The following is a 26,497-nucleotide window of genomic DNA, read 5'->3' as shown; positions in this document are numbered from 1 at the left end:
TGGACATTAGTTTGAGTAAACTCCTGGAGTTGGTGATGGACAGGGAGGCCTGGTGTGGGGCAGTTCATGGGGTCGCAGAGTCAGATACGACTGAGAGACTGAAATGAACTGGGCATTCTTGTCTTGTTCCAGATTTTAGCAGGAAAGCTTTCAATCTTTTACCATTGAGTATTATGTTGGTTGTAGGTCTGTCATAAGTATCTTGTATTATGTTGAGAAATGTTACCTGTTTACCTACTTTGGTAAGACTTTTTATCATGAATGGATGCTGAATTTTTATCAGGTGCTTTTTCTGCATCTATTAAGATGATCATGTGGTTTTGTCTTTTCTTTCATTGGTGTGGTTTATCACATTGATGGTTTTGCATATGCTGAACCATCCCTGTGACCCTGGGATGAATCCAACTTAATTGTAGAATATGATTTTCTTTTTTTTTTTTTCTGTATTGTTGGATTTGGTTTGCTAATATTTTGTCAAGTATTTTTGCATCTATATTCTTCAAAGATATTGCCTGTACTTTTCTTTTTTGGTATTGCCACTTTCTGATTTTGGTATCAGGTGATGTTGGCTTCATAGAATTGCTTTGGGGATGTTCCTTCCTTTTCAATCTTTTGGAAGACTTTGAGAAGGATTGGTATAAGTTCTTCTTCACGTGTTTGGTAGAATTTCCCAGTGAAGCCTTCTGGTCCTAGATGTTTGTTTGCAGGGAGTTGGTTTGTTTGCTTTTAATTATAGATTCTATTTCACTTCTAGTGACAGGTATGTTCAGATTACCTATTTCATCTTGATCAGTTTTGGTGAGTTGCATGTTTGTAGAAATAAGTACATTTCTTTCAGTGTTCCAATTTGTGGCATATAATTATTCATAGTATTCTCTTATTTACTTCTTTTTTATTTCTGCAGAGGTTATTTCTCCTTTTTCATGTCTTATTTTTTTAAAAATTTGGTTCCTCTCTCTTTTATTTATGACCCTGGTCAGAGGTTTGACAATTATGTTTGCCCTTTCGAAGAACCAATTATTGATTTTATTGGTTTTTTTCTACTGTTTTTTTTTTTTTTTGCATTTAACATCACAGTAATCCAAATCTATACCTCAACCACTAATGCCAAAGGAGCTGAAGTTGAACCTTCTAGAACTATTGCCAAAAGAGATGTCCTTTTCATCCTAGGGGACTGGAATGAAAAAGTAGGAAGTCAAGAGATATCTGGAGTAACAGGCAAGTTTGGCTACGGAGTACTAAATGAAGCAGGGTGAAAGCTAACAGAGTTTTGCCAAGAGAACTCACTGGTCATAGCAAACACCCTCTTCCAACAACATGAGAGTTGGCTCTGCAAATGGTCATTGCCAGATGGTCAATACTGAAATCAGATAGATTATATTCTTTGCAGCTGAAGATGGAGAAGCTCTATACAGTCAGAAAAAAAGACAAGGTCTGGAGCTGACTGTGGTTCAGATCATGAGCTCATTATTGCAAAATTCTGGCTTAAATTTGAAGAAAATGGAGAAAACCACTATACCATTCAGATATGAGCCAAATAAAATCCACTATGATTCTATAGTGGAGGTGACAAATATATTCAAAGGATTAGTTATGGTAGACAGAGTGCCTGAAGAACTATGGATGGGGGTTCATAATATTGTACAGGAGGTAGTGACCAAAATCATCCATAGGAAAAGGAAATGCAAGAGGCAAAGTGGTTGTCTGAGGAGGCTTTACAAATAGCTGAGACAAGAAGAGAAGCTAAAGGCAAAAGAGAAAAGGAAAGCTATAACCATCTGAATGCAAGAGTTTCAAAGAATAGCAAGGAGAGATAAGAAAACCTTCTGAAGTGAACAAATCAAAGAAATAGAGGAAAACAGTAGAATGGGAAAGATTAGAGACCTCTTCAAGAAAATTAGAGATACCAAGGGAATTTCATGCAAAGACTGGCATAATAAAGGACATAAACCGTAAGGACCTAACAGAAACAGGAGAAATTAATAAGAGTTGGCAAGAATACACAGAAGAAGTATACAGAAATGTTCTTAATGACTTGGATAACCGTGATGATGATAAGGCCACTCACATAGAGCCAGACATCCTGGATTATGAAGTAAGGTAGGCCTTAGGAAACAATACTATGAACTAAGCTGGATGAGGTCATGGATTTCCAGCTGAGCCATTTCAAATCCTAAAGGATGATGCTGTGAAAGTGCTGCACTCAATATGCCAGCAAATCTGGAAAACTCAGCAGTGGCCACAGGACTGGAAAAGGTCAGTTTTCATTCCAATCACAAAGAGAGGCAAGGCCATAGCATGTTGAAAATATCATACAATTGTGCTCATTTCACATGCTAACAAGATAATACTCAAACTTCTTCAAGCTAGGTTTCAATAGTACATGAACTGAGAACTTCCAGATGTACAAACTGGATTTAGAAAAGCAGAGGAATCAGGGATGGAATTGCCAACACCAACTGGATCATAGAAAAAGCAAGAGAATTCCAGTAAAAAACATCTATTTCTGCTTCATTGACTATGCCTTTGGCTGTGTGGATCACAACAAATTGTGGAAAATTCTTAAAGAGATAGGAACACCATACCACCTCACCTGACTCCTGAGAAACCTGTATGAAGGACAAGAAACAACAGTTAGAACCAGACATGGAACAATGGACTGTTTCAAAATTGGAAAAGGAATACATGAAGGCTGTATAACTTATATTTAACTTCTATGCAGAGTACATCATGTGAAATACAGGGCTGGATGAATCAAAAGCTGGAATCAAGATTGCTGGGAGAAATATCAACAACCTTGGATATGCAGATGATACCACTCTAATGGCAGAAAGTGAAGAGGAACCTCATCACTTGATGAGGGTGAAAGAGGAGGGTGAAAAAGCTGGCTTAAAACTCAACATTCAGAAAACTCAGATCACGGCATCTGAACCCATCATTTCATGGCAAAGAGATGAGGAAAAGTGGAAACAGTGACAGATTTTATTTTTTTGGGCTCCAAGTCACTTCTGATGGTGACTGGAGCCATGAAATTAAAGGATACTTGTTCCTTGGAAGAAAAACTATGATAAACCTGGACTATGTATTAAAAAGCAGAGACATCACTTTGCCAGCAAAGGTCCATATAGTTCAAAGCTATGTTTTTTCCAGTAGTCATGTACAGATGTGAGAGTTGTACCTTAAAGAAGACTGAGAGCCAAAGAATCGATGCTTTTGAACTGTGGTGTTGGAGAAGACTCTTGAGAGTCCCTTGGACAGCAAGGAGATCAAATCAGTCAGTCCTAAATGAAGTCAACCCTGAGTATTCATTGGAAGGACTGATGCCGAAGCTGAAATTTCCACCTCATGGGAACTGCTGAGTCATTGAAAAAGACCTGATGCTGGGAAAGTTTGAGGGTAGGAGAAGGGGATGGCAGAGGATGAGATGGTTGTGTCATGGGAAGCACACTGATTGAAACTGCCCACCCTGGCCAGGCACCATAGTAACCATTTGCATGAGTTGTTTCATGACAAGAGATCCTGATAAGGAATACAGAACTAATAAGCCACCACCAACTGGAAGAGTTCGGGAAAAGTCAAAAGGAGACACCTTATGTCTGTCCACTTCCCAGAATCCCTCTCGCTAGCATCCATCTTGGCTGAGCGATGCGTGCGCCACCAGGAAAGACTCTGAATTAGAATGATTGGCCAAAGACCACCCGGAAACTAATCCCATCACCATGAAACCCAAGACTGCGAGCCACGCGGCAGAGCTATTCTCCTGGGTTCCCTTACCCAGGTGCCCCTTCCCAATAAGATCTCTTGCTTTGTCAGCACATGTGTCTCCTTGGACAATTCATTTCCAAGGGTTAGACAAGAGCCCAGTTTCAGGCCCTGGAAGGGGTCCCCCTTCCTGCAACAGTTGCATGGCATCTTTGACTCAATGGACAGGAATTTGAGCAAACTCTGGGAGTAGTGAAAGACAGGGAAGCCTGGAATGCTGCAGTCCATAGGGTCACAAAGAGTGGAGTGGGACTTAGCAACTCAGCAACTTTTTAAAAATATCTGTTTTATTCACTTCCTCTCTGATCTTTATTACTTCTTCTGCTGTCTTTAGGTTTTGCTTTTTTTGTCTTTTTCTACTTCCTTTAAATGCTATGTTAGGCTTTTTATTTGGGATTTTTCTTGTTGTTTTTCTTTTTTTTTGAGGAAGGTCTGGATCGATATGAACTTTCCTCAGATCTGTGTTTGCTGCATCTCATAGATTTTGTAGGATTGTGTTTTCATTGTTATTTATCTCAACATATTTTTAATTACTTTTTGATTACATCATTGACCCATTGGTTTTTCAGTAGTTTATTGTTTAGTCTCCATGTAATTTTTTTCTGTTTCTCTTTCTGTTGTTGATTTTTAGTTTCATGCTTCTGTGATCTGTAAAGTTGTTTGAAATGATTTCTACCTTCTCAAAGTCATTGAGGGGATATTTTATATTTTATGTCCTTGTATATAGTCAGTCCTAGAGAGTGTTCCATGTACAGCACTTGAGAAGAATGTATATATTCTGTCTTTGCTGGATGTAATGTTCTGAAAATATCATAAGTCTCACTATTCTATTCTATCACCTAGGATCTCTCTTGGTTTATTGATTTTATGTCTGGAAGATCTGCCTATTAATGTGAGTGGGTTGTTTACATCTTCCATTGTTATTGTATTTGGTAGAGGGATCATCATGTGTAAAGAACTCGCAGTGGGGGGAAATTGTTTAGGAACAGAAAGAAGGCCAAGGCTGCTGGAATGAGGACGTGAAGGGAAAGTGAAAAACAAGATTTCTGCCTTCAAAAAACACCTCATACATTAGAGAAAAATGTTCCAAAAATGCATTACTCTATGGATCTATCATTTTCCAAGTATAATAAGAAGAAGGCATCAGTGTTAGGAATAATCTTTCACTAGCTGAGTAAAAACCAGTTTCAAGTTTGTCTTCACCTAGCTCGCATAATTTTTTTGAAATAGCAGTTATGATTTCATTAGTATGTTGGCTTAGGATAATGTTAGTATTAGGTCGTATTTACTGAGCATATAGTCTGGCTAAGAAAGAGAAGTGACTTGGAGATTGAATTAAGATGCTAAACTGACACATGTTTGCCTACCCCTTTTCTCTCCAAATCTCTTAAAAGGTAAATAAGTATGCTCAGTTCAGTTCAGTTCAGTCGCTCAGTCGTGTCCGACTCTTTGCGACCCCATGAATCGCAGCACGCCAGGCCTCCCTGTCCATCACCAAATCCCGGAGCTTACTCAAACTTATGCCCATCGAGTCAGTGATGCCATCCAGCCATCTCATCCTCTGTCATCCCCTTCTCCTCCTGCCCCCAATCCCTCCCAGCATCAGGGTCTTTTCCAATGAGTCAACTCTTTGCGTGAAGTGGCCAAAGTACTGGAGTTTCAACTTCAGCATCAGTCCTTCCAATGAACACCCAGGACTGATCTCCTTTAGGATGGACTGGTTGGATCTCCTTGCAGTCCAAGGGACTCTCAAGAGTCTTCTCCAACACCGCAGTTCAAAAGCATCAATTCTTCGGCACTCAGCTTTCTTCACAGTCCAACTCTCACATCCACACATGACCACTGGAAAAACCATAGCCTTGACTAGACGGACCTTTGTTGTCAAAGTAATGTCTCTGCTTTTTAATATGCTATCTAGGTTGGTCATAACTTTCCTTCCAAGGAGTAACAGTCTTCTAATTTCATAGCTGCAGTCACCATCTGCAGTGATTTTGACATATTAATTCTTTAGAAAACCAAAAAGTGGGTCTTGTATATTCATTTATCTCTTCCTCATTTCCTCATTAATTCCTGCAACCACTAATCTGTTCTTCACTTTTCTAATTTTGTTATTTCAAGAGTGCTATATAAATGGAATGATATACTATGTAGCTTTTGTGGATTGGCTTTTTACTCAGCATAAATCTCTGGAGATTCACCCAGAATGTTGAGTATATCAATAATTTTGTTCCTTTTTATTGCCGAGTAGTATTCCATGGCTTGAATGTACCATAGTTTGTTTAATCATTCACCTGTTGAAGGACATCCGAATTGTTGCAGTTTGGGACAATTACAAATAAAGCTGCTACAAACATTTTATACAGGTTTTTATATAAACACAAAATTTTTAGGATAAGTGCCTAGTAATGCAACTGGTAGGATGACTGGTAGTTTCATGTTTAGTTTTTGAAGAAATTGTCAAACTGTTTTTCAAAGTGCCCATATCATTTTACATTCCCACTAGCAATGTATGAGTGGTCTGATATCTCTGCATTCTAGTTATTTGGTGCTGCCACTGTTTTAAAATTTTTGCTACTGTGATATACATGCAGTAATATTTCATTGTGATTTTAATGAGCCTTTCCCTAATGGAAACCTAATGAGCTATTATTATACAGTGGAACATGAGCAGAGAGTATTCTGAGAGGGAAAGTAAATACCACTCTTGGGAAAACAGGTACTACTCTGAAAGGACCATTTGAAATGAATTTTGAATAAGATAATAGTAAGCTCCGGGAGTTGGTGATGGGCAGGGAGGCCTGGCGTGCTGTGGTTCATGGGGTTGCAAAGAGTTGGACACTACTGAGTGACTGAACTGAACTGAACTGAAGTAGGGTAAGAAAGAGAAAAAGAAAATTAGAGAACTGAGGAAAATACATAGGGAAGGAAATATAATCAAATATACTAGTAATACTTTATTTTGGAATGTCAAAAACTTATACTGGCATATAAACATTGTTGCCTTAACTAAAAATGGAAATATAATTATACTGAGAGAATAAGAAAGTGTGTGGTATTGTGAGAGCGTTAAATTCTGTTATAGTTCTATTGCATACATAAGACCTGCAATTGATAAAAAATAGCCATAGAAGCATATTAATTAAAGAAGACGTGTAACCATGAGTAGTACAGGAGTCAAAGGTGGCTGGCTCTGAGGGGAAGAAGGATGGTAAAAATGGAGCAAGTAACAGCTGTTTTTTCACACAAATTTGCTTTTTAATCCTATTTTTATAAGATACATTACTTGGGACAAAAAAAAAATTAAAAGTGTATAGAAAGAGACTCTCAGAGTATATGGATTTATTTCTATACTTTTTACAAAAGACAAACGTATTTCAAATGTCACGGAAAGCTGAAAATAAAAGAAATACAAAAGACAGAAGGCAAATGAAAACATAGAAAGCAATATTAATCATAAACAGAAACGGAGGCAAACAGTATTAGGCAAGACAAATAAAACAGCTTCTCAGAGATCAAAGATCAAAGGGACAAGTACTTTAGAAAAAGACAGGGATTTAAATAACACACACACTTTCACACTTTATACCCAATGGAGTTTATGTATTCATTTCAAACACCAAGTATGGTACATATATCCACTGATTCATTGGTTAGCCACAAGTAGGAATTAAAAATCTCAACAGAATACAGTCCACATTTTAAAATTTTCTTATTGTAATAGAATAGAATTAGAAATTAATGATAAAGCTATAGTAAAAAAGTATGGCCAGTTACAAGTTTAAGGTGACTAATCTAAAAACTTTGATTCAAGTGGAAATGAAACATATTACAGATTATTTATAAATACATGATCATTATAGCAATACATTTTAAACTTTTTGGATATGGACCAAATAGTAATCAGGGGATAAATTACAGACTAAAATCCATGAATTAGAAATGAAGAAAAATAAACAAGTAAACTAAGCTTTCAAATAAAAAAAACACCACAAAACTAGGAAACATTAAAGTAAACCCACAGAAAGCAATAGAATTGGCAAAGATAAAGCCAGAAATTAATAAAATATTAAATAAGCAAGAAATAGATTTTCTGAATCAAAAAGTCAATGCTTCAAACAAACCAATAAAACAGACAAATGATCAAAATTCTAAAAGAAAACTCACAAATACATGACTTTTGAGGTTCTAAAGGGGCTCTAACCACAGAAGATATTTAAAAATTGTGTTCATCAGTATATCAATAATCATAATCCAAATTAAACTTTCATAACTTTGCAAAAGGTATCGATCCAGAAAATTACAGTAGACATCATACTTAATAGTAAAATATTAGATACATGTTGACAAAGAAGGTAAGAGAGAAGAATACCTACTATCCCAGTTACTATACACAATATAGTGGGAACTAGAACTCACATTGATTCTAGTTAATAAAGTGAGATCTAAAAAGAAATGAAAAGTATTAGAAAGGAAGGGACAAAATGATCCTTTCTTGAAGATGAAATGACAAAATTCATGAGATGCAAGACAATCTATTGGGACAAAAGAGGCTATTTAAGTTTAGTAAAGCAGTCAACTAAAGATTGTTCTAAAATTAGCAAGAGCTCTTCAACTGTCCCACAATAGCCCATTAGAAAATATCTCGAAAAGCGGGTTCATTTATAATGACCTGTAAAAATACATTCAGCATGAAACTTTACAGGAATGAGGATCAATAAATAAAACAGAGTTATTAAACTTCCCTGAAAACGTAAAACTCAGCTTTGTTAGAAAGACATGTCATGGGTGAGAAGTCTCTCCAGATTAATTTAGGAATATGATGCAATTTAAAAATTAATTTTGGAGGAACATATTGCCATACCAGATGTTAAAATATACTATGACATTATTATTTGGTATTAGCATAGGTATAGGCAGTGAGACAGAGTATGGGACTATATAAATATTTCCACTTCCAGTTTACAGTCCCAGAAAGAAATATTCCCACAGGTAAAAGAGACATATACAAGGGCTGAAACATTATAAAATAGGAAAAAACTGAAACTACCTATATTCATTAGTGGGAGAATGATTAAATACATTATGGCAATTCTGTCTATGGAATAGGAATACTATATAACTATTTAAAAGAATGAATATCCAAACACACTGGCATGTATATTGTTACTGAAAGAAAATCTAACTGTATGACTAGACATATAGCATGATATTTATATTAGAGTACACAAACAATACTATACATCTGGGTGTGTATATACATATGTGTGTACATACATCAAGAAAGGTTTTGTAAGTCTACACATTAAACTCATAATAGAGGATAACTTGGTGATAGAGATGTAACCTTGAGGAAGGGTAAATCTCAACTTTTTCTTAATTTTTTTAAAGTCTTAAAAAACTTTTAATTTTACTTTTTATTTACTTAAAAATTTAATTTTAAATTGGAGTATAGCCAGTCAACAATATTGTAATTGTTTCAAGTGGACAACAAAGGGACTCAGTCATACATATATATGTACCCATTCTCCCCCAGACTTCCCTCCCATCCAGGCCGCCACAGAACCCCAAGCAGCGTGCCCTGTGCTATGCAGTAGGACCTTGTTGGTTATCCATTTTAAATATAGTAGTGTGTGCCTGTCGATCCCAGACTCCCTAACTATCCCTTCCCCCCAGCACCCCCCCAGTAACCATACGTTCCTTCTCTAAGTCTGTGAGTCTGTTTCTGTTTTGTAAATAAGTACCTTTGTATCATTGTTCTTTTTTAGATTCCACGTGTAAGTGACATCACATGATATTTGTTTGATTTTTTCTTTTGTATAATTCTGGACTGTGTGTTTTGAAAGTTAGATTTTTTTTTCCCTAAATGAAGACAATGCAGAAAGGATATGATTCACGGCATATGTTATTACAGAAAACTTTATAGGTTGGTTGGAGAGTAAGCTGGCTGGATGCTGACTACTGAGTTACTCATAGAGGAATGAAGGACTAGGATACAAAGGCTACAGCAGCTGAGAAGAAATGACTTTTGAGTAGTGTAGGCATTCTGTCACTCTCCCTGGGTCTTCTATTTTTCCTTATCATACATGTCACTCAACTTGCTTCCACATTTTCACTTGTGTGCAAAAAGTTAGTGCATTGCATTTCATGTCCTCTGGACGTAACAACTTCTGCCTCTCTGAGTTGCGTTCATTGCATACTTTAGGCTTCACTTCTGCGCAAACAAGCTAAATAAAGTTATAAATATCACTTTGTGGAATGATATCACCTCAGTCTAGTAATGAGGGTAGTACCCTCATGCTATGATCAGATTAATTCTTCAATTAATTAAACATGGAAAATAATTATATTTCCTATGCAATGTATTTTTCTATTTAGGCAAGTATTTTTCCAATTACAATATATAACAGGAAAAAAAAAAATAGAAGAGGTAAAAAGTAGTATAAAGTCCTGAGCGGTGCGTACCCAAGGCTTGTGAAGTCAGATTTTTCTTAAGTCTTATGAAAAGATGGCCCAAGTGATCAAGTCATAATCAAGTTCATACAATCATTGTACATTATCAACCCTGAGGGTTTTAATGTGCAAATGGTGGACCTTCCCTCCTAGAAGCTGCAGTGCGCCCAGACATCTCTCTGGAATCCTTTGGCTTCCTCTCCTTCTGAGAAAGAAATTGGAGGAAGTGGTTGGCAGAAGCACCAGCCTGGTCTTTGAAGAAGCAGATACACTACCAGCTCCTGAAAGGTCCTGGCAGTCTCTGCAGGAAAAAGTGCTTTTTTATTTATTTTTAAAAATGCCATGAAATGAGGAGCAGTTAAATAATTTGCTATTCAAACCTTTGTAGGAAGGAATTAGGGAGGTAGTTTCTAGTCTCTTAGGGAACAAGATGGGAAGAGAGGTGGGGAAGGACATCATCCAAACCAAGGTACTGGCCACATGCACTGGAGCAGCGACAGCATCTTGTCATTGGCAGATTGCAAAGTGTCACCACTTCAAGGCCTGCTTTTTTAAAAAAAGCTAGAAAATGAATCATCCTGTAGATGGAAAACAGATGCTGTGCTGCACCTGTTAAAGGATACCTTCCTATCTACCCTCAGCCCTGCAAAGAGCGGTAAAGTCACTTTTGAAAACGTTTTCTATAGAAGGAACATACCTCAACATAATAAAAGCTATATATGACAAACCCACAGCAAGCATCACCCTCAATGGTGAAAAATTGAAAGCATTTCCCTTGAAATCAGGAACAAGACAAGGGTGCCCACTCTCACCACTACTATTCAACATAGTGTTGGAAGTTTTGGCCACGGCAATCAGAGCAGAAAAAGAAGTAAAAGGAATCCAGATAGGAAAAGAAGAAGTGAAACTCTCACTGTTTGCAGATGACATGATCCTCTACATAGCAAACCCTAAAGACTCTACCAGAAAATTACTAGAGCTAATCAATGAATACAGTAAAGTTGCAGGATATAAAATTAACACACAGAAATCCCTTGCATTCCTATATACTAACAATGAAAAAACAGAAAGAGAACTTAAGGAAACAATACCATTCACCATTGCAACAAAAAGAATAAAATACTTAGGAGTATATCTACCTAAAGAAACAAGAGACCTATACATAGAAAACTATAAAACACTGATGAAAGAAATCAAAGAGGACACAAACAGATGGAGAAACATACCGTGTTCATGGATTGGAAGAATCAATATTGTCAAAATGGCTATTCTACCCAAAGCAATCTATAGATTCAATGCAATCCCTATCAAGCTACCAACGGTATTTTTCACAGAACTAGACCAAAGAATTTCACAATTTGTATGGAAATACAAAAAACCTCGAATAGCCAAAGTAATCTTGAGAAAGAAGAATGGAACTGGAGGAATCAACCTGCCTGACTTCAGACTCTACTACAAAGCCACAGTCATCAAGACAGTATGGTACTGGCACAAAGACAGAAATATAGATCAATGGAACAGAATAGAAAGCCCAGAGATAAATCCACGAACCTATGGACACCTTATCTTTGACAAAGGAGGCAAGGATATACAATGGAAAAAAGACAACCTCTTTAACAAGTGGTGCTGGGAAAACTGGTCAACCACTTGTAAAAGAATGAAACTAGAACACTTTCTAACACCATACACAAAAATAAACTCAAAATGGATTAAAGATCTAAATGTAAGACCAGAAACTATAAAACTCCTAGAGGAGAACATAGGCAAAACACTCTCCGACATAAATCACAACAAGATCCTCTATGACCCACCTCCCAGAATATTGGAAATAAAAGCAAAACTAAACAAATGGGACCTAATGAAACTTAAAAGCTTTTGCACTACAAAGGAAACTATAAGTAAGGCGAAAAGACAGCCCTCAGATTGGGAGAAAATAATAGCAAATGAAGAAACAGACAAAGGATTAATCTCAAAAATATACAAGCAACTCCTGCAGCTCAATTCCAGAAAAATAAATGACCCAATCAAAAAATGGGCCAAAGAACTAAACAGACATTTCTCCAAAGAAGACATACAGATGGCTAACAAACACATGAAAAGATGCTCAACATCACTCATTATTAGAGAAATGCAAATCAAAACCACAATGAGGTACCATTACACGCCAGTCAGGATGGCTGCTATCCAAAAGTCTACAAGCAATAAATGCTGGAGAGGGTGTGGAGAAAAGGGAACCCTCTTACACTGTTGGTGGGAATGCAAACTAGTACAGCCGCTATGGAAAACAGTGTGGAGATTTCTTAAAAAACTGGAAATAGAACTGCCATATGACCCAGCAATCCCACTTCTGGGCATACACACTGAGGAAACCAGATCTGAAAGAGACACGTGCACCCCAATGTTCATCGCAGCACTGTTTATAATAGCCAGGACATGGAAGCAACCTAGATGCCCATCAGCAGATGAATGGATAAGGAAGCTGTGGTACATATACACCATGGAATATTACTCAGCCGTTAAAAAGAATTCATTTGAATCAGTCCTAATGAGATGGATGAAACTGGAGCCCCTTATACAGAGTGAAGTAAGCCAGAAAGATAAAGAACATTACAGCATACTAACACATATATATGGAATTTAGAAAGATGGTAACGATAACGCTATATGCAAAATGGAAAAAGAGACACAGAAATACAGAACAGACTTTTGGACTCTGTGGGAGAATGTGAGGGTGGGATGTTTCAAAAGAACAGCATGTATACTATCTATGGTGAAACAGATCACCAGCCCAGATGGGATGCATGAGACAAGTGCTCGGGCCTGTTGCACTGGGAAGACCCAGAGGAATCGGGTGGAGAGGGAGGTGGGAGGGGGGATCGGGATGGGGAATACGTGTAAATCTATGGCTGATTCATATCAATGTATGACAAAACCCCCCCCCCCAAAAAAAAATAAATAAAAAAATAAAAGTGATTACAGGTGTTTCTATTAAAAAAAAAAAAAGAAAACGTTTTCTGCTTTGGGACTACCAGGAAATGACATATCCTCTGCAAATGAGAGCTCCGGGTAAGTCACCCAAGGTAGCAAGGAGAAAATGTGGAACGAAGTTCTGGCACTTGTCCAAAGCATCAGAGCCTCTGAAATAACTCTTGTTTTGCTCTGTAAGCCATGAAAACTGGTGAGATGGGACCAAAAGATGCAAGTACTCTTGGGATCCAAGGAAGAAACACCTCAAAACAGACTAGCTCTCTGAGCTCCATTTTACTGTTTTCAGGGAAGATGCAGGCAGAGTCTAGAGAGTCTCACTCAAAACTGTTTTCTGGGTTTTGAGCTGAAATGGATGCCTTTAATCTCCAAGTTGTGATGCCTGTTGGCCTGGTGCTTGGCCAACCCTGGGGCCTGAAGGAGGTGTATAAAGAGATGCTCTTTAAAAGATTTCTGTATATCAGCGATCGTTTTTTGAAAACAAGAAACAAAACAAAAGACCACATGTTGATGAGTTGAATGTAAATAAGAAGCAACAGAAAGATTCAGATTTTCTTTCAAAAACTGGCTTAAGCATGAAGGGGGAAAATATCCAGTTGTCAAAATAGGCTTGAGGTTTTGCTGAACCCTAAAGTTCTGGAGAGCAATATGTTTTTGCCAAACTCTAAATACTGCAGGGTTAAACCTTCCCTCTAACCAATTAGATAATTGCCACTTCATTTCTTAATTGTTTGTGGATTTCTTAATTGTTTCTTCTTCTTTTTTAAACAAAATAATTAGCCTTGTCTCAGTGTAGTTTTGTTAGTATTTCCATAATTAAATAATTACTTCAACCCTGAATGAAAAACCATCCTGCTGTCTCTAGGTACAGTAAGCTGGCAGCTGTTTTAAATAACCCTTGAGAGTGGTCAGGTTAAGGACTCAATTTATGACCTTATAAATTAACACAAGGAAACCTACTCCATAATGCAACAGACAATTCTATTTATAATGCTTAATTAAGCCTCTCCAGTCACTAACAAAACCCATTTGTGACCTTTCATTTCAACCTCACCCAAATGCAAGTCTCCTGAGATGATACGTGTTAATATGTGAATGTTGATTGAATTTGCTGGCATTATGGTTGGGTATTAAATAGCTGACAGTCTGGATAAATTAGCTCCTGATAGCTCACTAATCAAACGTTAAGAAGAAAATGTCAAGTTGGGCAGCATTGATGAAACTCTTTATCAAAGCCTTGAGCTGGAGGGAGGTAGAAAGAAAGGAAAATGTCATGTCTAACATTGCCTGCAAACACTTGCTCTGAATTTCAGAAAGTCTTGGCAACCAAGAGAAAGTATCAGAACTGAATTGAAGGGTGGCTGTGGGCAGCCGTTCTTGGTGGTTTCATTTATCTGCTGTTTTCTCAGGCTGCCCTCTTTTAGCTTGATACAGAAAACCCAAAGTGATAAACAATTCAATGCTGTTTTACCTAAGATATAAAAAATAGTGGAGATATCTGGAAAATTCCAAGTAACTCAGAAAGCTACAAATTGTGGGTAATTTGGAGACATAGAAAGTTCTCCTGGGAACAGGCCTTAGAAGGAGAAAGGAAGCATACACTACTTGGACATTTTTGTGGTCCATGGGAATGGCAGTGACCTGAACACAGAAATTCTGCCTCGTGGCCTGGCATTCAGAATATGTGTGGAGAGTCTTATCAAGTTTTAGAACTGTTCAGGGAATTCCCATATGTCCTCCTGAATCAGGAAAATAGATTTTTTTTCTTTTTTGTCCACCACATTCAAGAGTCAACATAATGTGATATTTCTGGCTCTACTGTGAGTCTTTTTTTAGGTGAATTCTTCATTTCATTGCTTCAGCTTTCTCATCTGCAAATGGTAACCATGACAGTACCTGCCTTATAAGGTTGTTGTGAGGAATAGAGTTAACACATATCAAGGCTTTACACAGTGCCTGGAGCATGGTAAGCACTATGTAAGCCTTGGCTGTTATCCTCATAGCACCTCCATAAAATCTTTCTCCTGTGGGCTCTCTCCTTTCCCAGGGCAGCTATAGCAGTCAGGTCAGGCTGTCATGACCTCTCTCCTGAATATAATAGCTTCCTAACTCATTTCCTTATTCCAAATCCACATCTCTTGCAATACACAGTATGTGCGTGCGTGCTAAGTCGCTTCAGTCGTGTCCGACTCTTTGCGACCCTGTAGACTGTAGCCCGCCAGGCTCCTCTGTTCATGGGATTCTCCAGGCAAGAATACTGGAGTGGGTTGCCATGCCCTCCCCAGGGAATCGTCCTGACCCAAGGATCGAACCCATGTATTTTATGTCTCCTACATTGGCAGGTGGGTTCTTCACCGCTGGTGCCACCTGGGAAGCTACATCACACACAGTGTTGGAACTTAAATTTTTGAAGTCTGCTTCTCATTTTGTCCCTATCTTATTCAGTGGTCTGCAGAGTTCATCAGGTAAAGCCTAAATTCCTTAATCTTGATTTCAAGCCTCATTCTATCCCTCCCTTCTAACCCTAGTTCCACTTTCCAATTGTGTATTTCACTGCTTCTTCTCATGAACTCTGTCCTGGAGCCACTGCCCTGCAAGTTCCCTTGCTCTCCTCGACTTGTTCTGGAATGTTCTTGCTTGTGTATGTGTGCTCACTGTTCCCTTCACTTGGAGTTCACTTTCCTTCCAATATCTGCTGGTTCAAATCTGAGCCATCCTTAAAAGCCAGGCCCAGTTGCCACTGCTTCACTGGGGCCTTTCCAATTCTATCATTTAACCATCCCTCCTTCTTCTCTGACCTCCAATATTGTCGTCATTTTAATTATCAACCCTGGTTACCTGCTATTACAGCTACTAATTCATATGCCCCCTATTTAGTATGTGCCATATCTTTAGCCTCTGAGCCCTGTAGATCAAGGCGGCTTCTTTAGCATGTCCTACTCAGAACTGTCCGCAGTGAATGCTATACACAGAGGAGGCGCTTGCTCTGCAAGCAAGAATGAAATATTAATACTAATATTAGTCTGAAATATTAATACTAATATTAGTCTGTAACTCCATCACCTTATCACTCTCTGTGTGAATGCCTATGGAAATAGTTCAACTTGAAAAAGTAAATGGGATGAAAAAAATCTTTTCAGCAGAAAAAACAAACATGCAAAATGTGCAATTGATCCTTAAACAGCAGTTTGTATTTTAAGGAGAAGCAGTGACAAAAATATTTGGAATCCAGTACCTTTATATCTGGTTACTACAGCTGCGTTGACACTAAGAGGCTCTTGAAAGCTGACAGTGAGTGACGTGCTGCTGGTTACCACGAGACAAGCACTGGTTGGCACTTCGGGGGCTCCTGGGACAGAAGGAGAAACACAAGGACCTTAACACAGCAAATCCTTTTCAAACACTGTTCCTGTCTCTTCAAAGGGTATCCTGAAACACACACTATGGAGACATTTGTTTGTAGAGCCTAATAGCTTTTGCCTTTGAGCATTTTCATTAGAAGTCTCAATGGCCTTTATTTGTTGCCATCATGGTCTTATTTGAGCATTAGAACATCTTCTGAAGGGGCAAATAATACCAGTTAAGCCTTTTCAAAGTATCTTAGAAACACAATAGAAGATTGGCCGGACCAGTGGAGAGGAGGTCAGAAAGTGTTAGCAGGAATCAATATTTTAGGTAGAGACTATTTTCAGAAAGTACTTTCATGTAGATCATTTCACTGGAGCCTTTTTGCAACCCTGTTGGGTAGAAAGAATGAGAAACTGCATCCGCACTTTTAGGATGAGGAAACTTCAACCCAAAGAGGCCAAATTACTGGTTCAAGAACACAGTAAAGACATAGCTAGGATGAAAGTCCGTGGCTTCAGATGCCCAATTCTGGGCTCTTCCCGGTATGGAATGCTAACTTGACTTGCTCTCACACTGCCTCCGATTACATCAGGTACTATTTTTCTAAGAAAGACTTCATGGGCAAATGTCATGTCCACTAACCCCAGGTTTTAAAGGACTTGTATCACTCAGGGTACATTTTGACACTCAGAAGATGTTTTTTAATTTAGAAAAAAAATTTAAAATGGCATCAAATTAATGATTTGATGATTCTAGTGTTAATTCTAGTATTAATCTATCCTAAATGAGGTACAATGGTAAATGAATTTATTGAAATAATTGCTGAAAATAATTTCAACAGTTATTGAAATGCTTTTTTCTAAAAGCATGTATTAGCATTACTAAAGGGATTGTTAATATTAAAAGCAACCTTTCATTAATGTTACTTAAGCTACTTGCTTCAAGAAAAAGGATTAGGCCTAGATTTGGTATTTAGAATACAATACTACAGAAAATAAGAATTTCTCTCCCTTTGGTGTTTATCATGAGGCAGAGGCAGATAGTTCCCAAACTAATGAACTGATCTTTCCCTTATACTAAACACTTCAAGTCTAATTTTTTTGTTGTTTAAATAAAATCACCTTTTGGAATAAGAGTTTAATGTTTCACAAGTGTTCGGATTGTATATGAATTTTCATATCAGAGGTGATACTAAGCAGTACCTTCCAATGCTAATGAGTATTATCCAGAAACAAAGCTTTCCTTAAATTAACAAAAAGAACTGGTAAAGAGGATGGAAGTGCAGACAAAAGCATAATTCATAGGTTGGTTATCCTTCTCTGTTGGCTGTATTAACTGAAGGTCAGTTTATATAAGCTGTATATAGTAGAGAGTTGAATACAGCTTAATCTTGAACTTGAAGCAGAAACTGGACACATAGGCAAACAAGTATTTTTCCACCTCCACATCTCAAAATAAAGCCACTTAGGGAATCAGACCATCCAGGTCATTAGACATTAGGGCGTAGCGGGTGGAAAGTGCTAGATGAGTGTGACACGGTGGAGGGAAGCCAACAGCACTAAAGCCTCATGGCTGTGGTCAAAGAACCTATCAGGAGCCAGAAAATAAGTAAGACAAGAGACCCTTTGACAGCCTCCCAGAACCCTTGCTCCAAAGAGGCTGACAACAGCCATCCGTGATCCCTCGAGTGGCAAAAAATCAGTGAAAGAAGTCCTGCTGTCTCAAACCAGGGTTCAGTCTAGTTAAATGAACAAGTCCTCTGCTTGTACTCACTGGCATGTTCAAAGCCTGTTTTCATGCGCTTGTAGAGTCGGTACCTCCACTCCCAAGCTTTCAGCTGCTTCTCTTTCTCTGTGTTGTCCAGACTGAATCCTTCATTCTCCACCTGAGCAGACAGTTCACTCACCCTTTCCTGGGCTTCCTGCACCAGTGTATCGAGGTGCATAGATCGGCTTTCCAGGCTGACAACTGGAAGGAAAGAAATGGGGTGACTGACTTTCTTTTTGGGGAGACGCTGCTTTGTTGACAGGGTATCTCAAAGTCTACTATGAGTTTTTAAAAATGCCCGGGGAAAGGGGAATCAATATTCCTTATTAGCTATCTTACTATGACAAGGTATAATTGGTGACAAAACTAGATTAAATGATAAACATAGCAGTTTAAGAGATTCCCATTGCCCTCTGGCCCAAATAGCTGCCTAGCAGGGTTAATTAGAAGTCCACTGGTATGAGGCCCACTTCTATTTCATGTTGCATAGAGTTGTTTCCATGATCTTCAGAGGCACAAACACTTAGGAGCAAAAGCTTTGTAGGATTAGGAAGGTCTTAAGAAAAGTCATCCATGAGGCAAGTTGCATTCTGCTGAAGATGTGTTTTCGGTTTTTGCTGTTTTTTTTTGTTTGTTTGTTTTTGGAGAACCTGATAAAATCTTCTGTTTTTATATTCTTTCCAGCTCATAGGTATTTTTCTTAGTGGTAATTTTGTTATTGTTAGTCAATTTATTTACTGCTAAAAAAGTGAGAGTCGGTCAGTCATGTCCGACTCTTTGCGACACCATGGACTATATAGTCCATGGAATTCTCCAGGCCAGAATACTGGAGTGGGTAGCCTATCCCTTCACCAGGGGATTTTCCCAACCCAGGAATTGTTAGCAAAGTGTTCCACTATTGCTGCCACAATAGAACTAGTGAGTCCTGATGGTTGGATGACTTGGGTGTGATCACATATTGATCTTTGATTAATTTTACCGTTTAAGTGGTCTGATTGTGTGAATGATTTCTGGAGATGCCCATGCCCAAGAGAGTAAGTTATACTACACCTCTTGCCAAGAGAGGTTGTCAGGCTTGGTATATTTTTTTTTAATTCAGTGTGTGATAATCTTTATTTGATTCACATCACAGTATTTACCCAACCTGCCCTGTGTGAGTGAACGTTCATGTCAGGGACAGAACATTTCAAATTCTTATGTCAGATTGGGAGTCTGCTTCTTGCTGTCCACTCATAGCACTCATGCATGTGAGGGCCTGCCTAGGTGGTCACTTGGCCAGTTCAGTGGAGCCCTTCCTGGTTAGTGATAAAGAAGAAAAGAGAGCCCTAGCATGCATAGGGTAGAGGGTCACACAGATAATGAAACAGAGCAGAACCGAGTTCTGCAGATCTGTCACCAAAATGTGTTTGACACTCTGTGATCAAAACAATATTTCCCCCTGGTGGGTGGGAAAGATATCTAACCATTTTATTCTTCTAATTAAGAGGGAAAATATTATGAAGATAACGCAAAGTGAAAGATTTTAGGTGTACTTTGAAATGGAAATTATGTGGTTATATATTCATATTGTCTTGTGTTCATAGGCATGTTTGCATTAATTACAGGAAATGAATACTAATTTATTATTGCCCCTGCTTACCATCAATCTAACTTTATTTACTGATGAAGTCAATGAAAAATTAGTTGAGTATTTTTTGTTTTTTCTTTCTTTTGAAAGTTGCTGGTTAGAACACTCAGGACTGTGTTTTGCTGCAGATTTGTCATGGCTAATGCACGTTGCTGTAGCAGTCAATCATGTACTCTAAATACTGGCACACTTTTTTTTAAAGCCTCAGTCATGAGCCATGACAGAAAAATAAACAAACAAATATAGAGCTAAAAAACTCTTTCACTGAGAAGCTACACTATGCAGAACCCCTTGGGAAGGCTAAAGGAGGCCAGAATAAATGATAATATAAGTGCTGTGGGTGTAGGGAAGCAATGATGGTGTATGAACACAGAGGTCCTGGAGAAAAAAAAATACACATACGCACAGGCAGGCGCATACTCCTGTGGAAAAATTGGCAATATTAGTAGCCTCAAGGTGCAATTTCCTGAAGCAGTGAGATTGACAAGTCAGTACTAAATGCTGTTAATTTAACTAACTTCAGATTAATGGTAGAGTCTGCTATGACTGAAGCCCTCAAACACAGTCTCATTATAGCCTTGCTGGGAAGGTCCTAAATATAGGCATTGACAGTTTAAAACAAATTCGTATACATTTGTGTATTTTTAGACATAGGTTAGGCGTCAGAGTTTGTGTCACAGTTTTCAGGTTGATTAATTGACCCAGTAACTGCACCCTTTACCCGCTCCCCCCACCTTCTTCCACTCCAAATTATGGACAAAATGGGGGAATTGTCCTTGCTAAGTCATTCAGTGAGCTTTTTATTGTGAGCCTGATGTTTGAATTGCATGCATGCGTCAACACTTGGGTGATAGACAGATGATTTATAAAAATAAATTTTTCTAATACTATGAAATCCCCCCTATTAATTTTTATATCCACAACAGTTATTACTGGTGTGAATTCCAGGTGGCATTTCAGATGGACAGCTTCTCTTGAGCTATGCTTGGCTCCCCCTGAAATTTTTCCTGCTTTTCCTAGCACAACACATTTTTTTTTCTAGACTTTGCCTTTATTCCTAGACTGTAGACTTGATGCTATTTTAGTTGTAGGGGTAAAAGGACTCTGAGTCTTTAAAATAAAGCATTCACCTCTTCATAGAATAACAAGAAAGATACATAGAATTTTATGGCCGAGTAAGTTTTCCAAGATGGTTTAGATACGTGTGCTTCTCAGACTGAGACACCTAACTTACAACATAGTATGGTGGTGGTATTGATGGAGTTCAGCGGGTATCTCTGAAGCCTCAAAATAAATATGTCTGTCTTTTAGGAACACTGAATTTTCCATGCAGATTTTGATGAAAGCAAATTATTTCGAAGTTAAAACTAGCCCTTCTATTATGGAGAAGAGTGGAACATATTCCTAAAAAAATGAAGATTAGAAAAGAAAGCTTACAGATCTCTTTCTCTCTTTTTTTTCCAGGCTAAGTTTCCAGGTGCCCCTGGGAATATACCTACTCACTTGCTTCCGTTAGAGGTAATTTCATGCACGAGTTGAAGAGGCACTAACTGAGCCAGTGGTTTCAAACCATTTCACCAAGCAAACCTTTTATTATTTTTATCCTATGGATTTTTTAATAGTTTAATAAAACACTCTCTCTTGAAAGATTTTCTTTATTGACTGCCAAATCAGCTGACTTAAAGTAATCATTTTTCTCCCTATTAAAAATGACCTATATAACTGCCAATAGAAGCATCTGTTCAGCATTAGATAATCAAGCCTAACAAACTGAGTTAATGTTTTAAGGAAAAGCAGGTAAATATGATAATCATATTAGACTGTGTAGTTTTATCTTGAGTAATGATGTGTTTGTTAAGCTTTTTGACACCTTGGACATTGTTTGTGGAATCTCATTCCTATTTTTTCCACCCAGAATGAGAACGTTTTCAACCCCCTTATTTTTAAAGATAAACTGATATCCAGGGAGGTGGGATGATGATCCAACTTAAAAACCTTAAACTCAGTGAACTTCCTCTAAACCCAAATGGAATGCAAATCAACCTATTCTTGATGTATTGCTATTTTCTAATTGCTATCTATTTGGCACAGGATTGGTGAGCTTATTTTGGTGGTTTGTTTGGACGTAGAAACTAGAAAGGTTAGTGTCTATTCTATGATTAATTTTCCTGCCTGTCACTTCCCTTTTTCTTGGATCCATTCTCCTTTTACTTCTACCCTCTGGATATTTTCCTCTTGAGTCCAGAACTCCTGTATCTGTTTGCGAGGTTTGGTCTTTTCACTCTTACTGCAGTTGATCCCTTCTCCAGCCAAGCAACTATCCCTCTGTGCAGCCAGCCAGCACAATAGAGGGTCTGTGAGTGTGTGGTGAGCGGTTCGGCTGGGGCAAGACCACTTGGCGGCTCCTGAAATAGGCTCCATGCTATTGTGGTGTTTAATTATCAACAGCATTTCTACCACCCAGTGTTTCTGAGTGGGTATTTGTTCTAAGACCTGCCCAGCTAATTAACTACTGGGGTGGGAATGGGGGGAGGGGCAGGAACTTGGTGTTCAAAGAATACAATTACGGTTACTGTTTAAATCCTGAGATAAATAATAATCAGACCAAGTGGATTTTCTTCACCATCAGAATCTAACCAATCTAACTGATTGGCAACTACTTATTAGCCTTACATTTCTTAATTTTTTCTTTTCCCTTGCAATTGGTGAATTTGGGCCGAAATTGCTTAAAGCTTGAAAATTATAAAAGAGTAAAATGTAAACTAATTTTAATTTTTTCTTGACACTTTCAGGGAACGATTCATTTGGCTTACTTAAAAAAATGCATTTGCCCATTACTCATGATACGCTATTTTGCGATGTAGTGGTAACTTTTCTGTTGTCATTGGTAGTTCCCTGGTTTTCACTGACAAGAAACACAGGCCGTAAGATAATCATTTAAACTCAGTGGTAGGAGGCTGTTTGCCACTAGCCTTAGGCGCCTCTTCCTATAGTACCCTTGGTTCCGTATGAGTTTCTTCATGAGGGGAACTCATTGCTCACCAGTAACTGTACACGGAACACTCTCAAGTAGTACAGGTTTAAATGATTTTTATTAAACCCTTTGGTCTGTGTTATACTTAAGAGGCACACAAATATAAATCAAATACTTGTTTTTATAAAATACCTTTGTGTTCTTTCAGCAAAAAATAAAAATCTCTTGCCCCAGATACAAATTTTCTGTTTTAGCTTCCATTCAAAAATACATTATATACTAAGTGGTGTCAATTTCAACCCTATCTGTAATTTCAAAGGAGAAAACAAGGTCACTTATGTATAAACCTTGCATTGTAGGCCAATATCCTCTGGGCAACCAAGAATAGTAGTTAATAAAATTTATCTTTGCTGATCATAAATGACAACCTTCCAACAACCTCACAACTGACTTGTTTCCAGCTAGGAACGTCAAAAGAAGTAATATAGGGGGATTAATAATTAAATGTGTTTTAATTAAAAAACTCAAAACATCAGTTGCAATTTACCTGTCTTAATAAGATTCAGGGCTCAAAATTCACTTGGGTCTCAACCTGCTGTCTTATTTTCAGGTTTTCCCAAGGACTTTGAGAGTGTGATTCCCAAAAATTTTTAGTGATTTGGAGATTAAATGTTTCATTTCAATTACTGTGAACTTTCTTCTCTTAGAACTCATTACAACTTGGACATGGGGCTCTGGAATGTTTTTCTCTGCTATTTTCAGCAGAATGTAGATTCACAAACTCCACATTATATAGTGTAAGTTGTAATTGTTGCTCTTTAAGAAGCTAGAGCTATTGACATAGAGAGACTTTCTGCCCACGTCTCCCAAACTCCAAGGGGCAAATGAACATTATCTCTGAAACAAACACACAAAATAATTGAAGAACTTGTTTAGAAAATCCAAAGCAGATTACTCAATAATGTCATAGAGCCGTTAAAGATGAAATAAGATAAGCTGGAACTTCTGCTGATTTTTTAGTGCTGTCCAATAGAAATATAGTATGTCACATCATTTAAAAATTCCTAGTAGTGACATTAAAAAAGCAAAAAGAAATAGGTGAAATTAATTTTCATGATATATTTAAGTTAACTTAATAGATCCAAACATTATCATTTCAACATGGAATCAGTATAAAATTATTAATCATATATATATGGTACTTAAGCCCTAAAGATTCATTGTAAATTTTACATTTAAAACACATTTTAATTTGGACTGGACACATTTCAAGTACTCAACAGTCATATGTCTATGTTTGACAGTGTAGTTTTAGAACATAAAATCCTACAAACTTTAAAAAGTGCTTATATTGGACAGTGTTTTCACAGCACAGACCATACAACAGATGGGTAAAATATTTAAATTCTCTACCAGAAAATCCTGGGTTGTTTTATTTTGTTTCTGAGAGTTATATTGGCTAACAATTTATTTGATCATTTACAATGTGCCAGGGAAATGTTTTAAACCTATTGCATTTAATTCTCAACAATCTTAGACAGGTAGCAGAGTAGCCAGCCTTCAAGAGACCCCCTAGTGCTCTCGCTGTCCTAGCATTCACACCTTGTACCGGGGTTGATCTGCATTGGGCATCAAGATCAGCAAGATTCAGCAAAAGTGATAATACATCACCTCTGATATTTTAGGTATTAGGTTACAAGAGGCTGGTGCTTCCATCTAGGTTGATCTCTCTCTCTTACTTAAATAATGTCCTCTAGGGGAAGCCAATCGCCACGTCAGGGAGCAGCGCAGTGGAGAGGCCCATACAGGAAGGAACACAGGCCTGTTACCAGCAGTCACTTGAGCAAGTTTGAATGGATCCTCTGGCTCAAGCATGTCTTTAGAGCAGAGCACTGGTTATGTTGGTTGAATTGAGGGACGGAAGCCTAGACAGTGAGTGTGTGCATGTGCACATGTATGTGTTGGGTTGGCCAAAAAAGGTATCCTTATACTTTATGCATGTTTTAATTTTGGGAAAGGAGAATACATTCAGTGTTGCAGGAATATTTAAAAATTAAAAATAAAAGAATGAAAGAACAGTTATCAACTCTTGAAGAGCAAGTGACTAGAACTTAGGCTATGGCCACCTGATGTCTAAAAAATTATTTGCAAATAAAAGAGGTAAATTCACTTGATATTTAGTAAAATTATTTCCTTCGAAATTAATAATATATTAATACCCTTCAAAAGAAGTAGAACTAGTCTTGGGATTTATTCAGTTCAACTAAACACATATTTATCAAGTGCCTACTCTTTGATGGGGATAGAGTGACAAATGAGACAAATTTTGCTCTTTGGAGTTTACATTCTAACGCAGAGGAGACAGAAAATAAGGAAATCAAAACACTGAGAAAATACTGTATAGTGATTCCGGTGCTATGCAGAAAACTAAAATAAACTGATGTGATAATAAGTGGCTTTACTTTGCAGAATAAACTCTTAAGAGCTATGTACAACTCTCTGCCACCCAGTTCCTCTCACTCAAGCATGGAAGTCAACTGCCCAGGGAGGGTGGCCTGAACCCAAGCAAGCTTGCGTGAGCTTAAACCTTTGTGGTAAGTTCACTGAAATTGGGGGAGGGTATTTTTGTTACTACAGCAAAGTCTAGCCTAATACACTTGTCTACAAAAAAATGAAATAAGTAAAATCTTGGTTAAAAAAATGGCCTCCCATGCCCAAAACAGTAGATAGAACAGTCCTTGTCTTGCATCCTTTTTCTATTTACTTCCTATCACTGCTCCCAACATCTTTAAATTGCTAAAGGAGACTAAAGGTCCCCATAAACTCAAGGTAAAAAAAAAAAAAAGAAAGAAAGAGACTTTAGACCTTGGACTTGGTGACCAAAGAAAGCCTCTCATGAAGATGTAAATTTGAACTGAAATGTTAAGAAGGAGTTGGCAATGTAATGATCAAGATTAAAAGCACTCAGTCTTTTCAAGGCTGGAGAATAGCCATATGAAGGACCTCTAATAAGATAGTGAGGAGTGTTTAAGGAATGGAATGGAGGTGTGCGTATCACGGGTGAGGGCTGAGCAGTATGGGATAAGGTTTGAGGAGGAGCAAGTTCATAAGTCAGGGTGATGGTTTGTACACCTATTTTAATGGAGCAGACAAAAATATCTGAGGACACATTCTAGAGACTTGTTTAAGCCTTGTCCTTTACATAGTTTTAAGGGTTGAAAATCATTGTCTTTTGAGGGTGGATTTGATTTCAGGAAACCTCTCTAAATCATTGGAAGCCACGTCTGGTAAACAGGGAAGGTGATGACGCTGAGCAATGCTGTTTTGGAACAAAAATCAGGTGTGACTCTAAGCAACAAGTCAGATTTTCTCATAAACTGGCTCCGAGGACAAATCCAAAAGTGTTTAGAGCAAGGGCAGCACTGTTGAAGCAAGTGTGGGGTCTCCCATGAGGACCCTGTTACAGGATAACATTCGTGTGGATTGTAGGCTTTCTGCTGTGTTTGTTTACATAAAGCCAGCCTCATTAGTTTATAGTCACACCTCTTAGACGTGCCCTGAACCAGTCCCAGCACCAGCATGGA

General features: G+C 37.9%; 1 protein-coding gene across 1 annotated transcript in view; it reads right to left on the bottom strand.

Moving 5' to 3' along the window:
* Window positions 1-26,497, bottom strand: part of ANKFN1 (ankyrin repeat and fibronectin type III domain containing 1) — a 362,043-nt gene that overhangs the window by 127,141 nt on the left and 208,405 nt on the right. Inside the window, exons 6-7 of the mRNA XM_043902728.1 lie at window positions 18,319-18,513; window positions 16,433-16,546 (exon numbers count right to left, since the gene is read on the bottom strand). Coding sequence (XP_043758663.1) covers window positions 16,433-16,546; window positions 18,319-18,513 — 309 coding nt within the window. The remainder of the gene's footprint in view (window positions 1-16,432; window positions 16,547-18,318; window positions 18,514-26,497) is intronic.

Source organism: Cervus elaphus, chromosome 5 (assembly GCF_910594005.1).
Source record: "Cervus elaphus chromosome 5, mCerEla1.1, whole genome shotgun sequence".
NCBI classification, from domain to species: domain Eukaryota; kingdom Metazoa; phylum Chordata; class Mammalia; order Artiodactyla; family Cervidae; genus Cervus; species Cervus elaphus.
Note: the sequence above shows the minus strand (reverse complement) of the source record. Positions and strands in the feature narration are given on the sequence as shown.